This window comes from Cardiocondyla obscurior, linkage group LG05, assembly GCF_019399895.1.
Source record: "Cardiocondyla obscurior isolate alpha-2009 linkage group LG05, Cobs3.1, whole genome shotgun sequence".
In the NCBI taxonomy this organism is placed as follows: Eukaryota; Metazoa; Arthropoda; class Insecta; order Hymenoptera; family Formicidae; genus Cardiocondyla; species Cardiocondyla obscurior.
The window spans coordinates 1,294,491-1,310,935 of NC_091868.1; the positions used below are offsets into that span (position 1 = coordinate 1,294,491).

Genomic DNA, 16,445 nt, shown 5'->3' on the forward strand with positions numbered 1-16,445 from the left:
CGCGAAACGTTCTTGAAATCGATGTAACGAAGAAGGTATTGACGTGCGAAGGAGGACGTTACTTCCCGGTGCTCTCCTATCTCGCCTCGTTGTACGAAAAGCCACCCTTCGTTCCTCAGCGAAAAAGACGACTCTAAGCTTCTTTTTTTCTTTTCTTTTTTTTTCTTTTTTGCCACGTGCGTATCTCGCGGAAAAATAAGAAAGAGTACCTTCACGTTCCATCGATCCACCGTTTCGCAAGCAGCGTTCGCCCATAAATGCGGACACCGGCGCGCATTACACGACGTCGTCGGGCTATGCAAACTGCGAGCCGCCGTGAAGAGCTTAACGCGTGTCTTTTCCGCGTCCGTCGTGCACCGTACGCACTTGTAGAGCAGCACGAGCGAAGAAACGAAAGAGGCGGGCGCGTGCGTGTGTACATATCCTACGCGCTGTACGCGTTGCTGAAGGAGGCAAGAACGCGGAGTGTAAAAGAAAGGAGAGAAGAGGCGAAGAAGAACAAAGGGAAAGGAAAGAACGCACATGCACGCACCCGCACTCGTCCGCATTCGCGATCGTAGAACGGCCGCTGACTTTGCATTTTGTAGTCGGTGTCAGTGTATTTTTTTATGCGTCCTATTGCCTCTCTTTTTCAGCACCCTTTCCACCCACCCCAGCCCTCGGGATCACATATACACTTCGTCCTTCCTCACGCTTGACGCGCCCGGTTAACGAAAAAAAAAAAAAATCGTATATTTTTTGCCCTCCTTTTTTTGCACGACATGCGCTATATGCTGCAGCCCAGCGTGATTTTTGAGGCCCTTTTCCTGTTTATCCGCCGCTATTTACGATGCAAATCAAAGCGGACCCCCTTCTCTTTAACCCTCCCCCACCTTTTTTTATGGCGCAACCCTGTGCCGGACAATTAGCGATTCAGAAAACCAGGTTGTTGAACCCACCCGTGCATCCGCACGAGGCTCTCAAAGGTATCTCGTAGAGAATTTATTCAGAGCAGTGATTTTTTTTTAATGTGTGAATTTTTGGACGATGTAGTTTACTTATTTACTTGATCATTGCTTTTAGAATTTCGCGATCAATATTCCGCGAATGTTAATTAAAGTTTCTGAAGTCTACTCGACAAATTCAATAGCAATACACAGTTGCAATTATTATATTAAAATTTTACAATTCAGTGGCTTAATTATTGATACTTAAATTTTTCACGTTGCAAATAATCTACAAGCGAGCTAATGTGCTTGATAAAATTTTTATCGCGGAGATATCGATCGGGGGTCCTTTAATTCGTAATTAGAGAAGGAGAAATAGGAATTAATTATGCAACAGACAAAGTATAAACATCGTAAATATTTTATTTTTTATAATTACAATTTTTTTTATTTTATTACAAGCGCAGAACGGGAACGTCGAACAACGTTCGAAATTATAATTAAACTATAAATAGTTTATCCCTCAGAGACGAATTTTTTTTTTATCTACTATATTAAAACTTGATAAAAGCGAGCATTATGGGGCATCGCGTACAACCGACCGCGACGCTCTCGGGAACCCTGAAGTACACCAGATCGATCCTAAATCCAATCCCTCGAAGATCCAGAAGAAGGAAATCACGCCTCGCGCTTGATTGCACCGGCACAGCTGCGAGCCTCGCCGAGAGAGCGATTTTAGTCCCGTCGACTTAGCCTCGTATTAGAAAAAGCATGCCTGATAGATTGTTATGTGTATGCGTGCGCGTTAATGAAGCCACAGTCGTATAATTAGACGTACCAACATACACGACACACACGTACGTGCATACGCGACATAGAACGTGCATGATTTCAGCGACACTCGACGATAAAGCTCCCATTTCCCACTGAATAATCGTAGGAAAAGACCGTAGTCGTTGCGAGGGTGAAATTGTTGACTCGTACAGGGCTTTACTTTCGCCGAGCAGCTCGCCAAACAGATCCGCAGCATCCGAGAGCCCTCGGATCACCCGTCGCGGACAACCCCTTGCGCTCGCGTTCCCGTGTTTCGAGATTTCTAAAGTTTCTCCCTTCCGGCGTCTCGGCGCTGAGTGATTGTCTGCCACCCAAAACAAGGATCCTTCTGGATTCATTACTCAGCGCGGTCGTCCGCCATTTACAATCCTAAGGAAAGGAAAGCCCGAGTTCCGACGCGCGGCGCGTAAAAGAAACGGGAAGTCTCGGGGAAATGAAATATGCCGCGACGAAGAAAAAAAAAAAAAAAATAGTCGTGCGGAAGGCTCTCCCTTTTCTCTCTCTCTCTCTCTTTCGACGTTCGTCCAGCCCCTCGCGTGCACTCGTTGCGAGAAGCGTAAGAGAAGACGAGACTCGGTCGCTCGCGCCAAACAAGCGTCGTAAATTTCAGCGTCCCGCCTCGAGAGAATCGTACCTCATCGAGAAAGGGAATGCAAGCTTTCCTTGCCGCCGCGTGTCGACAGTGGCTTTATCTCGGCAGAAAGGCGTCCGGTCGAAGAAAGTTGGTGAGGAGTTTCCGGGGCGTTCGCTCCGTGCCTTCTCGGTGACGGAAGCGGAATCGCGACGGTGCCTGCTCCGGATTTTTTTTTTTTTAATATCACGTACAATAGCCCGCGGGATTCTCTCGCGTTTCGAAACGCGAAAAACGTCACGTCGCGCTCGCGTCGAAAATCGAACGAAACGAGATACTTTATTTTTAATCGTCGCTTCGATTCGCAGAGAAAGAGAAAGAGGGAGAGTCCTCCGCAACGATTTTTTTAATTGAAGTTTATACGGACGGCGGTACAAATACGCAATTAAATCCGAATGCTTGTTAAACAGAATAACGCGTCGTGCGTTTCGGTGACATAAATGCTCGACATTCGACTGCGTCATTAATAACTTTATTCGCGATCAATCACACGGCCAATTCAGAGCTCCGCGGTCGTTTTTATCGTAGATGCATGTTACCCGTGTCGGCCCGGAACAATGTACACTGACACTAATGACGCGTTAATAATCTGGAAAACGCGAGCGCTGACACAAACGTATCCGGGTTTAAAAGGCTATTTTTATCCTAGTCAAAGCCGACAAGGCGTGACGCATTAGTCACTTCCGATATTAAAACGCGGCGCAAATCGCTGAATCCCTCCCCGGGTTTTATCGAACACCGAGTTATTATCCTTCATTATCTGGCCGGGGACCCTTTGGCTTTCGCCGCGCTGAAATATTATTCGCCTCCTCGTGGATTTAAACGCGCGAAGGATATTGATAAAAAAAATTTACAGCTCTGCTCTCTCTCTCTCTCTCTCTCTCCGTATTGAGGAGCTATCTCAATCGTATTGCCACTCTCTCGACCGTAAAAAGAGTTTACGCGAGTTGCGTGACTTTCGATCATGTTATCCTTCGGATCCGGCAAGTGCGCCTTTACGACGGTCAAAATAGAAATTACCTCCAACTTTCCGTTCGCGATAAAACGACGACGAAAGTTTCCGAGGAGAATTGGACGCGAGGGGGGGTGAAAGGAGAGCGAAACGTCGTAAAATCGCGCTGGGAGCTCGCGGGGGTGGCTCGACGTCGCGAGGTGTAAGTCGAGCGTACCTCGCGGACGTAACAGGGACTATCAAACTCGTAATACAGTCATTCGGCCGACTAGTAAAGAGTTACATGGCTGGAGAAAGGCCGTACGTGGGCGGCTTTTACGAGGCCCTCAAAAGTGGACTTTGAAACGCTCATCCGGCGGCGTTACCGCTAAATTTTCGGCCCACCGTCGGCGCCATTACGACGCCAACTCCGACCTGACGAGGTTTGACAAGAGACATCGCGATCGAATTCCCTCCCTCCCCTCGTAACCGTAAATCGATGTAACCGCGAAACCGCCAGCGATCTCGAACGCGTCTAATAATGCACGAAGGCCGCCGTGATATATCGAACTCGGATTTCTAACGCGAGATCGAGTGGGATTTAGAGGCGAAGGGGGAAGAGAATCTCCTCCGTCCGGCGTTGCGGCGACGATAAAGGATTTACGAGTGGAATTTCGTTCCCCGCGGTTGTAATGGCTTTCCTGATGAAGATTGAATTCGGCCCTTCCGGCGCTTTTCGAACGTCGGGGTCTTCAAGCCCTCCCCCTCCTCGTTTCTTCGTTTCGTCTTTTTGCAATCGATAAGAGACCGTAAGACCGCCGTTTAAAAACGTCTCTTTGTTTGGGTAGACAAATCGGGGAGGGAGTTTTTCGGGGGCGAGCGTCAAGTTAAATCGGCGATTCGACGGGAACGATGGGAGCGCTCGGATGCGGGGTGAGGTCACACTTTCATGCTCAGACTGATGACTTGGAAACGGTACTTGTACGAATTTACCAGCTACCGCCTGGGGAAACGCACCGTCCTTATCTCCTAAGGAAAATTGATACAGCGAGCACGCGAGCGCACTCGAGATACGATCGCATGCACACGATTATTACTACTCTAGTAATCGCACGATTGCGTATTACGTACGAAGCTGAACATCTCTCTTCACGCGACGCACTCGGAACCGCCGTGGTACTCGTTACGTTCGGGGAAATCGTCGCTCTTCGACGCCGCCGCGCTTTGTAAAGCAGCCGCAATTTTCGGAGAGCCATAGCGAGACAGCGTAGACGTTTTCGCGAGCCGATCGCATCTCCGTTCCCATAATCGTTGCTCGGAGGCGTAATTTTATTATTTTTTCTTTCCTTCTCTTTTCCACGCGCCGCTCTTGCCGCCTAAGAAGTTAGTGCACTTCGGATGTGCCGTAAAAAAAATTTCATTTTCCATGCGTATTATCCGACGCATTGCTCGCGCGACGCCGAGAGCAGTTTTACAGTTACGGCCGGTACAACGCGCGCTTTACGATGTGACGCGGACGAGATCTCTCTTGTTGAGAGAACGGTGTTTAGCGGCACAGCACACGCTGCACGTTGCACTGCTGTTTGTTAGTTCTAGGCTGATTGTTACACCTTGAGAATCCCGCATGCCGCATCGAGAACAAAAACGCCGAAATGTGAAAACGCGACGTACGCACACGTCGAGCCAGTTCTCTGTCGGAAGGTACCCCGGGGAGATTTATCGCCGTGAGTACCGCGAAAGAATTCAAGAATCGTGCAAGACGTTGCGGGACGGGATATCAATTACGCGCGCTTCAGCAAGGAGATTGCCAAAAGTGCGTACGTACGATAGGATTTTTTTAAGCTATTCGAAAACGCGGGTGTCTCCGAAAGGAGGCTTAAACGGGCTCGGAATACGCGGAAACAAAGCTTTCGTGAGGAGAAAAACGCGGGGGATCTTTCGCCGTTATTTATAGACAGATTACTTCGCTTCGCTTACTTCGTCGCATGCGATACTGAAGATTTATAAGCGAAGCGGGGCGAAACTTCCTTCAGCGTGTGTGTGCGCGCGTAGCGAAGGTGTATAACTTGGGGAAGCCGCGTTTCCCATGATTCTCACAGATCATGATACGTCTCCCTCCGCGACATTCGCATCGCCACATAGCGGCATACCCACGATTTCACGTGACATATTTTATCAGCGCATTCGATCACAAACGCAGTTTACCATCCATCTGCCTTTTTCGAATCATCTCATCACGCCTAATCTATCCGCTGTATCGTTATTACAGGATGCCCCGCGAGAGAGAGATGCGTATCGAACGGAGGGGGGAAGTATATTATCTTCCGGGCAACTTTCAGTCCATTTTTCTTTAGCAGAATGGTGGGGGAGGGGCATAATCTCGGACTTAATTCCCGGGCTCTTCAAGAAAATGAAAATTAAAGAGCGCTCGCGGTAAGCGCTCTTGAATTAAATTCTTGCTAAAGAAAAGTCGACGCTAAATTCCTTGAGAAAACAACTCTCGCCGTACCGGTATACATCTCCCTCGGGGCGCCCCGCAATTACAATTAATGCATAGTCTAACTAGGGAATTAAATACAGATTTCGGGATCTTCGGGTGCCCGGGCGTGCCGCCGGCCGGCACGTTCCGGGGCTCGACAGTCCACGGATCGTCCCCGCCGGATAATCCCGTGCGATCGACTGGCTTGCGAGAATGTCTGCCGGACAGCCGCAGCCTCCGTCCGTTTGTCTTGTAGATTTAGCCGAAGATGTTAATTGCGAAACGGCGATGCGTCCCGATAGAAATTCCCTTCCCCGGTGGGACACCCCGTAGATCACAATTAGTCCCCCGCGCGTCGCGAGTGAAACGGAATTTTCCGCGTAACGCGAAACTCGCGGCGTCGTCGTCTTGCCATTACTCACGATGATATCGCGACGGCGCAGCGATACCGTCGTTTTCATGCGAAATGACGTTTATCGTAATTGCCCGTCCGGGCGCATTGAGCGCACTAAATTTCCACGGCGCGTCCCTCTATTAATTACCGCCTGATAATCTCGACTTGTAATTTACAATACGCCGGAGGATCCACCATCGAAAAATCGCGCCGTCGCGTTCACGGCGGGGCCAATTCGACCGCGGAATGAATCGCCCGATTAATCGCAGTTGCAAATGACTGATCGTTGTGATCAGTGACTAATTAAACCTGCGCGATTCGCCGTCGCGGCGTGGTAAAATAACTTGCTTTCCTGCGGTCATTCGATCAATTTACAAGCGATATTAATTCCCGAATAATAGTGGCGATAAAAAAAAAAAAAAAAAAAAAAAAAAGAAATTGAAACTAATAGCGGTGGCGCGATCAATCTTTTCCGCTGACGGGGAAGAAAACGTGCGCCTCAAACGATCTCGCGTCTTCGGAAGAAACGAGCGAAGGAGAGGATCGATTTCTCCTTCGGAAAGAAGTCGCGCGAGGAGCCGCGCGTGCTCCGGGATAAAAAGAGAGTCTCCGCGCGTGATCCCCTTGTCTGTGTCGTCGAACGGTCACTCCTCTTTTTTTTATTTTTTTTATATATATATATTTTTTCCCTGTTAATTCAATTGTGTACATGTTTATTACCTTTATATTGACTCAATGATGTTATTCTGTGGTGCTTTGCATGTCTCTATTGGACTCTGCATGTCGTATAGGGCATCGTAAGTACTTACTAAATGAACTCGTCATGAGACCTAAATACACACGACACTTTTCAGACTCGAAATCTTCGTCGCCCGGAGGACGGGCGAATCCGCGAATCCGTCGGTGGTCCTCTGGACGCGCGCGGGATACCACGGAGCTCTACGAAAATGCCTGCGTGCGCCACAGGATCTCCCGGATTCGCGGACCGCCCGATCCCTGGATGTTCCACAAGTCCGAAGATCCCCGAAACTTCGAATTCTCGGATCTCGGGAACGTGGCTTCTCCCGATCCCTGGATTCGGACGATCGGTATCGAGAATCCTTGGGCTCTGACATTCAGGAACAGCTGATGGATCATTCGATCCTTTCGAATATTTAGATCCTTATACACAAGTAGTAAAATTCTACGACCGAATCGACGCCATTTATATTAAATGCGATCGAGGAATCTCGTTCCACTAATCCGTTCTTTTAAAGAAATAAAATGAAAATAGATAGCGCGATTTTATATAATTTCAATATGTTAAATTTTTCAAGCCTCGAGCACTTAATATTCTTAAGATAATTAAAGTCTTACAGAGCACTTTCAGGATCATCGAGAATCTCAGCTACGTGCTATTTACTACTACAACTCGCGCTATCGCGAGATGTGTATTTTTACGCCAGAACGGAAAGTTCGTCGGCATGTATATAACTTCATGGTCCGATGCTCTGAATACAAAAGAACGGAGTCGGCGAATGGGGGAAAAAAAAAAAAAAAAAAAAGAAGAACGAGACTTCGCCGATCGATACGATTTCAAGTTGCGGAAAAGAATTCTCTTCCGCCACACGGGCGAGCCTTGTCGGGGGGGCGCGTTCTCGCCCCTATATTTTTATTAATTTATCCCGGCATAGAAAACCTTAGCAGTAGCCATGTATCGTTATCAAACTCGCCCCTGTTCGTTCGTACAGATAAATAACTCGGCTAACGACCGCCGATCAACTTTTATTACGATTTTGCCCACTTCCTTGTATACCCCTCTCTGTCTTTGTCTATCGATATATTTCATCTCTCTTTTCTAGTTCTTTATCAATATTTTTCTTTTTTCTCCCCCAACGCCTTCAGATGCCTAGTTAATTCTCCTTTTCGTTACTCCCTAACCTCCCCGTCGGCCTCGAGCCACGAACCTGGCAAAAGAGAGATTAACGAGCGACGAGCAAAAGAAACGAAAGGAAAAGTAGGGAAAGGGGGGTGAAATAAATAAGCAAAGAGGCGCGGGGAAGAGACGAAACGGGAAAGAGGAAAGATTCGTGCCACGAGGGAAATGCCGGCAGCGTTTGGCGGACATGGGAAAGGGGAGAAATGACTTCCGCGGATTTTTCCCGCTCGAAAGTCGATGTTGTTCTAACCCGGGGGTACATAAACTCCATCCTTTTAGTAATATTACCCGACTGGCACGAGAATCATTGTAATTTTGCACTCGCGTACGTGCCGAGAGGGATCGTAACGATCGAAGTCGAGAACTTCTCTCGAGGTAAATATACAATTTCAAACATTTCCCTCCGACTTTGCTTCTTGATTTCGGTATTATAATGAATATTCTTGCTTCCCTTTATATTAACAGTTACGCGCGCGCCCGTCCCCGAGTCGAGAGAAAATTTCGCGGGGATTTATATTCTCCCTCACACGTCGTACGCGTAAATCAGGAACGCCCGAAAGTGATTTTCCGGCACGATGATCGGATTTCCTGTATTCTCTCCATTGTTTCCTCGATTCCCCCCTCTGCTATTCATCTCACGCCGAAAGTCCTCCCCTTTCGCTTCTCTTTTCCGGTCATTCTCTCTCATTAAGCTCGTCTATGGACACCCGGAACCACATCGAAGCTGCGGGCTCGTGAATAGCTAACTACCGCCTCGTTAATTACCTTCCCGGTTCTTCCCCCTTTTTTTTTCTTTTTTTTTCTTTTTTTTTTTATTTTCCTCTTTTCGAACGCGCATTGTAACGCGATCCGACCAGGAGTTGTACGAGGATACAGCGGTGTCCGTTTTAACTCTCGTGTGTTACTCTCCTCGACTTTGCGAGATTTTTAACATCCAGCAGTTTCTTTACGATATCTCGTAAAGCGCGCCTTTCACGAGAAATACCCGTAAGACCTTTCGCATTTCTCTCGCCGAGATCTTTAAGGGGAAAAATCTATCTCCTCGCCATTCTTCGTTGAGTTACACGTCTGAATTTTTCATTTCTCCCAAAATGTCTCGTGTAAGTCACATATTCTATCAGAAAATGTACAACCTCCAGCCGAGATTTATCAAAACAACAGCATATGCAGTAAAACGAGAACTTGCCAAGTTCCGAGCCATTTGCGACTTACCTCTACTTTCCCTTAAGACATTTTTTTTTTAAATTACCTTAGATTCGTCTTATCGTACAGTGCAATAAAGGAGAGGCAAATTAATAGTTTACGATAATATCCCTTTTAGAATATGACACTTTGACATTTCTGAAAAAAGAAAAAAAAAGAAAAAACGAAAGCATTTCGATATTAACGCGGTATTGGTATATCGCTATTCGCGTTTGCGATATTTTCGATTTCTTATCGGTGATATTATTGGAAAACGGCACGGTACCTCGAGTGGAAATTGAGGCACTCAAAACGTCTAGATACCAGACAATTATTGCTGGTTAATAACGAGCTAGAGAGCTGGATAGCCAAACATTTTTGCCCCGTACTAATACTACACGCGTCTACTGCGCTTATTGACTTATGTCAACGCGCGCTCGACTGTCGGTCCGTCGGGCCAGTCGAGTCCGCCGTCCGCGTCCCGCGCCACGTGGAGTGCAGTGCAATGACCGCTGGCCGTTGTAAACACGCGCACGTGCTCGCGGCGGCCGGCGGACACGATGTGGTCGAGCGTGCGTCTGCTAAGTCCGTCCGCGCAGTGAACTAGCACGCGGCGAAAAACGTTTAGATATTTAGCATTTCTAACTCGTTAATAATCAGAAATAATTGTTTTGTTACATGATTCGCGCTGGACGGGTAGTGGACAGATTTTTTTTGTTTAATTCTATACAGCAATGACTAGATACCAGCTAGATAGTCTCCGCGATCTAATCACTGGCTGAAAAATCAGAATAGGTAGATAAATTTTCATTCGGGACTAATTAACATTTCGCCTTTAATTAATTTCGTTTCTATTCGAAGAGTTATCAGGGTTATTAAAATTTACTGTAGGAAATGCCGCGTCGTGGAATCCTGCGCGATCGACAACCCCGAGCAATTCGGATGAAATACGTAAATTATGTATGTCACGTAATGTTGCCGCCTTCGTGTACCACTAACGGTCACGTTTCAGTCACGCTTTCTTTTCCCTTATACCTCGTCTCTTCCCTCGTAAGTAGTTCATTCCGTCTTGTCTTCCCGGCGCGAGTTCCACGGAGTTTCAAGTTCGTTACGTCGATCTAATTGCGACCGTTTCTGTCCCGCAACCAACTCACTGAATTTCAAGTATTTTTCATTTTAAGCGATCTCTTGGGGATCTCTTTAACGCCCTTCCGGCGCAATCATCTCCGCTCAACAAAGGATTTTATTTTTCAAGATTATGCGGCTTTCAGGTCCGTTCGTTCCTCATCGGAGCCGGTAATCAGTTTCTATAAGCTTTCGTTTGAACAGAAATCTTCTGGTTTCGAGTGCGATTTGCCGAGAATAATGGCCGATTAAACGTAGAACGAGACTCGCGGATGCGACAGGAAGTATTTCGAAAGCGACGAAAAGTCGGAAGAACTCCGTGAACTCCGCGTCGACCCGATTCTACCATTCCCTCCAACTTTTCTTCCCGAATTCGCTCCAACTCTTTTTGATTTTTCTGGCTTACCAATGTTTCTCTCTGGTGAGTAAATGGCGTCTGGAGTATCTGTGCGGTTTACGTAAAATTCCGTTACGCCTCAATCTGAGGGAGGGTGTCGCTTCCGCTTAGATTAACACGTAACGGACCGTAAATCTCACCGAAATTGAACGCCATTGACTTGTTTCATAAATGATTTCGATGTTGTCTTTAAGTTTCTCCATTCTCTCTCTTTCCTTCTTTTTTTTTCTTTTTTTTTTAAATCTTGCTTCTCTTATTTGCGTCTCGTGGGTTTTTTATTTTTATTTTTATTTTTTTTTTCTCGACATGGCTCCTCGTAAAATCGAGGCGCGGCGAGTAATGCGTAACCGATCGACAGAAGTATCTTCTCTCCGTGTAGGAAAAGGAGGATGGGCCAGTGTACAAGTTTTACGAGACGATTCGCGATTTCGGGGACGAGATTATGGCCTCCATCAATCACCTGACTGATGTTACCCTCTTCGCGCCCAGCAACGAGGCACTGAACGAGCCGGGCGTCAAGCAGATGCTGCAAGACAAGAACCGCATGAAGGAAATCCTCAAGCTCCACTACGTGAAGGAACGCTTGACCCTCGAAAAGATCAAAGACAAGAGCGTCAGCCAGGTAAGTCTTTCTCATATTTATTTATTTTTCAATTAACATAAAATTGTAATTAACTGATTAAAAATATATCGGGCTTCTACTTTCAAAGGACTTACATTTTAAATAAAATGTCGCACGTGACATATTAATTTTGCGTATACATGTATGTTTTAAACCTTTCAAATATATATTTAATTAATATAATTACACAATTAGGATATAATATAAAATTCATCTAACGTCGCAATCTTGCTTACAGTTTTTTTTTTTTAACGTAGATGTACGTTATTTTATTTTAAGAATTTTCCGCGAACTCTCATTATCAGAACAGAAGCTCGACCATCAATATTCACTCACGTATATTACCGCATTTGATTAACCCAGTCTTTTTATTTTTTTTTTCAAAGAAATCATTCGGCGGGAAGCCGCACGTCGGGGTAATTACAGATTCATACAGCTTTCAGTGTGTTCCCTCTCTTTTTTGTTTTTTTGTTTTTTTTTTCTGCGTAAACTGTTCGCAAACTCTTTATCTGCATTTATTCGCACTGTCCGCTTTCATGCGTTTCTCGATGTTGAACGTATTACGAGGGCGAAACGAATGCGAGCTAACATTTTCAACGCTAACGCGCCGCGCCACGGCATTCGGCAATCGATAGCGTCAATAAATCTCGGCCCGCCAATAGCTTTAGTAATCGAACGCCAAAGAGATTTCTATTCTTGCCGCGATACACGGTATACGAGGTGGCCGGGAAGTCACGCTGCAATTTAACAGGCTAGATTCGACGGATCGTCGCTCGTCGAGGAGTAAATTTTTTTTTTCTTCACAATTTCCTTGATCCTGTAAATCTTCAGTGCGTCGCGAAAAAGCGAAACCGCATGAATCCGTGGACAGTTTGGAAAACGTTCCGATGAGAAACTGACTTTCCGGCACCCCGTATAACTAGAAACGCACGAGTAGAATGAAATCGTGGGGGAGGTTCGACGGTCCGCGGAATGGATTTCTGGCGTTTCGCCGACAATGGGATGTAACGATAATTGCAAATTTTTGCGCGGTGCCCCGAGTTACCCGCCTCCTCAGGCGACAGCGGCGCGGGCGGAAAAACGAGCGTAAGCGAAGGCTCACCTGGCCGTGCGCGATAAGGAAACTCGGCTTCCTCGGATTAAGTGGATTGGAAGATAAAAAAGTTCGGTCGGAGAGACGCGGCTGACGTCATAACAGCGCGCGCCGGGGCTGTTCCGCTTCTAAAACTTTCGCCCGAAGTCGACCGGCACGCTGCCGGTTCGTTTTCGCACTTTTCGAGGCTCATTATCATCCAATCAGCATGGCAGAACTTTTCGTTGGAATAACAAAAAGCTCGCGGCAATTTTCCACCGGCTTTCGTGTTTTCCCTCTTCGTCCCTCCGACAATTTAGTTTTTTTTTCCTTTCTTTCCTCGCATCTGGCCTCGTTTATTTTTACGAAATTTAGAACGTCTTCACCGGAAACGGAATAAGCGATCCGTGAACTCCATTTGCTCCAAGCGCGCTGCTTATATCCGAGATAATCGCGACGCGATTAAATGCATGTGTGTGCCTGTGTGTGTCTTTTTTTTTTTACTTTTAATTGATTTTGTAGTTGCTTCATTATCTTTCGAGCGGCTTATCATCGTTCTTTTCGCATCGACGTTCTCTAAATAAAATGGCACGTAGAACGTTATCCGCGTTATCAATCATACGTGGCGCGTAGGGTTTTCCGCGCGGACCGAAAGGGTCTCGTTAACGCACGCGAAAACTCAATTACACGGGATAGAACCGGCAAATACCGGTAATCGCGATGCGCCGGGAAAATCAACAACGGGACGTGTAATCGCTCATACGCTGCGTAGATCTTTACCGACACGCACGGTTATAATAATCTTATCGTTGGCGTATTAACGGCATTGTCGACGCTCGCGCGCGGGATATATCCGCGCGTAACGGCGCGAAACCCGAGAGGAAGCACGCGGTACGCCTTTCGCGAGAAAAGCCGACGGACAATCGAAATAATTCTCGCGCGAAACCGATAAATTCCTTCCTGAAAACGCCCCTCGTATGGCGCCCGGACGAGTTTATTGGCTTTGCGACATTGTTTGCAGATTTGCCCGTTATCTGTACGCACTGTCGAATTTATAGGGTGCCGCCAGTGCGACGCACCTCGCAAATCCGCGGTGAAAAATCATACCCGGCCGATTGCGCCTCGCGGGCTTGTAAAAAAAAATAAAAAAAAAAAAAGGAGCGCGCGCGAAATGAAAGCACGGGGAGAATCGCGGGCGAATCGCATCACGCGAATGCTCGGCCGGAAAATACGCCGATGGTGGTATCGCGATGAAAACTCGCGCGTAATATCGCTTTACAGCTTTCGAACGAACGCGGGGATCGGATTTAAAAGCAGTAATCCACGTCGCTAATATTCACGTGTAATAATACCATAAAAGAGCAAGGCCATTTCTAATTAAAGCGGCTCCCGATATCCGTTCACAATTGTTCCCGGCGGAAAATCGTTTTTGAATTAAATCGACGGATATATCTCTGTCGTTGAGATTAATTCTATAATAATAATTAGATCGTAGGCTTGGCTACTTCAATAAGGTACGCCGATTACGTAATGAATTTCTTCGTCCGCGGAACGTTATTTCTTCAAGATTCTCCGAATTACTCGCTATACTTTTGCCGTTGTCGTAAGTAGGAAATCGTAATAACCGCGTATTACTTCGCGAAGCGCGGTTCTGCGAGCGGCTGGAAACAAGACGGCGGTCTAATATCCTGCGGGAAAACTCGTGGAGCGAAAGAAATGTAAAGCAGCGTTACGTCCCGCGCTTTTCCGCGTTTTCCTTCTCGCTGCCCTCCGCCTTTCTCGTTGTCGGTACACGTCTTCGCTGTCCAGGGTATCCTGGTCGTCAGCTCGCGTTTCCGTATTATTTTCAAAACTCCCGTTCGTCCGCGCCTTTTCACGGTTAAGTTTCCGGGAACTTCCGCGTCCGGATGGTCGCGGGGAATTCGATTTCGATGCACGAACTTCGCGACGGACGGCCCGGAGAAAATGCTGCCTTTTCGCCGGCGTTTCCCGGCTGGTTCGCGCCCGACGAGGGCAATCCAATTCGTTTCGCTGTTGCCGAGCTTCAAATAACAATGAATATTAATGAGGCCGCGATTCACGGAGCACGAATCGACGGAACGAAAGCTCGCGGAAGATGCCCCGCGGAGGCGGGTTTTTGTTGGAAAAGCGGTCGCGACGCGAGAAACCCCCCCCCCCCCTCCTCCCCTCCCCCGGAATATTTGACGAACCTCCGACAAGTGGACAGAATAAAGTGGAACAAGGCCCTTTTTCGCGTTTAAGTTATAGAGAGAACGTCGCGGAAATTTCTTTCCCCAAGTAGCGCGGCACCATCGATCGCGACTTCGTGTTCGCGGATATCGAAATCTTTATTTCTCTCCCTTTCTCTCCTTTTCTCTCTTCATTGGGTTCGCCGATGAATAGCCGCGCGAAACGAGAGTTTTCAGCGCGGTAACGCTTTCGCATTAATTTTAGAGTTGGATCGGCTTCATGGGAAAGCAGCGGTGACTTACGAGCTCGACAATAGTCAGAGAAAAAGAGAGTAAGAGAGAGAGATAGAGAGAGAGAATGCTGGTACATGGTAAAATTAATAATTACAACTAGTGGCGACTACAAATCTAACGCGTTCCAGTTCGCCGATATCTCGATCGCGCCGTACTGCCCGTACTCCCCCGTGCCGCAGGCGCAATTACGCGAAATCTCCGATACAGCTAATTACACTTCAATATCCATCGAGCCGCTTCAATCATTCAGCAACGCCAATACTGGATGTTGGCTTTAATTACTCCATCCGCTCGTTAATAAATTAACGTTCGATCGGTATAAATAAACATTCGATGGTGGGTTGCATCGCGCGGAGGATGTATGACGGTCGTAAAACGCGACGCGGTTGCGTATTCACTCTTCTACGCGTACCGTCGCCGTTGCGGTACGGTGGGAAAAATCACTGCGCGGCCGGGCGCGGTCGGGTTTCTAAATCTCATCATTGAATCCGCGGGAAAATGAGAAACGGCGAAACGATGCGATTTAATACGATTGCAGTGCCGACCGCGCGCGACAAGGGAAAGCGGTCGGCGGAGGATCGCGGCGGCGTTATTAATTAATTTGCGAATGGATTATCGTAAAAGCGGCCGGCGCGAGCGCGATATACAGGTGCGCTAATGCCGATTTGCTAATTGCTGGTAGTTATACGACGCATCGATCGGCAATATCGTTGTTATTTACCGCGGCGCACGCACTGCACGGACGTGCGTACCAATATTAACTCTGCCGAGCCTCATGCACTGCGCAACGCTGTATATATTAATCATGGTAAACAAAGGGTAAATCGCCCTTAATCGGAAACAACGTGGCGGCACCGGAGCGGCATGACATTTTCGCATGGCCGCCGCCGCGTGACCGCCCGTTGATTAGGACGTTTCAAAACCTTCCCTTCGCCTCCGCTGAGCCTGAATTCAACGCGACGTGGAAACGCGCCGTTCGAACTCGGTCGCCGCTCGGCTCGGGGGAGCGAAAAATGTATACGGCGCTCTCCGCTCGCGACAAGATCGACTTGTATTAAGCCGGTCGTGTCAGAACCGAAAGGGAAAATAATTAATAATCACCGTCCGAGGGAGTACGATAAGCAGGCAAGCGCTGCGAAAAAAAAAAAAAAAAGAAGAATGGATTATGCCCTGCGGTCAACTCGCGCACGCACGCACGCACGCACGCACGCACGATGCTATTCGCGCGTCGCATCAGTCGTACGCGTATTTCCTTCAATGCTATCTTTCTTTCTTTTTTTCTTTTTTTTTTATCCGGTCCTATTTGCATTAAGCACCGCACGCACACTAATTTATCGTCGAGATATGTTTTACACCGCTTTTATACCCGGTGCCACCGCGCCTCGGAAGAGTACGCTCGCCCGCTGATGAAATGATAAAGCACTCCCGGCAGAGAAGGCTCCGCAAAACGT

The 16,445-nt window shown here is 47.5% G+C and overlaps 1 protein-coding gene across 3 annotated transcripts in view; it reads left to right on the plus strand.

Annotated features, from left to right (window-relative positions):
• Positions 1-16,445, plus strand: part of Fas1 (fasciclin 1) — a 220,711-nt gene that overhangs the window by 188,685 nt on the left and 15,581 nt on the right. For 2 of the 3 annotated variants that reach the window (XM_070656682.1, XM_070656684.1), the window contains exons 8-9: positions 11,197-11,439; positions 11,826-11,855. In XM_070656682.1, the coding sequence (XP_070512783.1) occupies positions 11,197-11,439; positions 11,826-11,855 (273 nt within the window). The remainder of the gene's footprint in view (positions 1-11,196; positions 11,440-11,825; positions 11,856-16,445) is intronic. The other variant, XM_070656683.1, reaches the window with a different exon arrangement.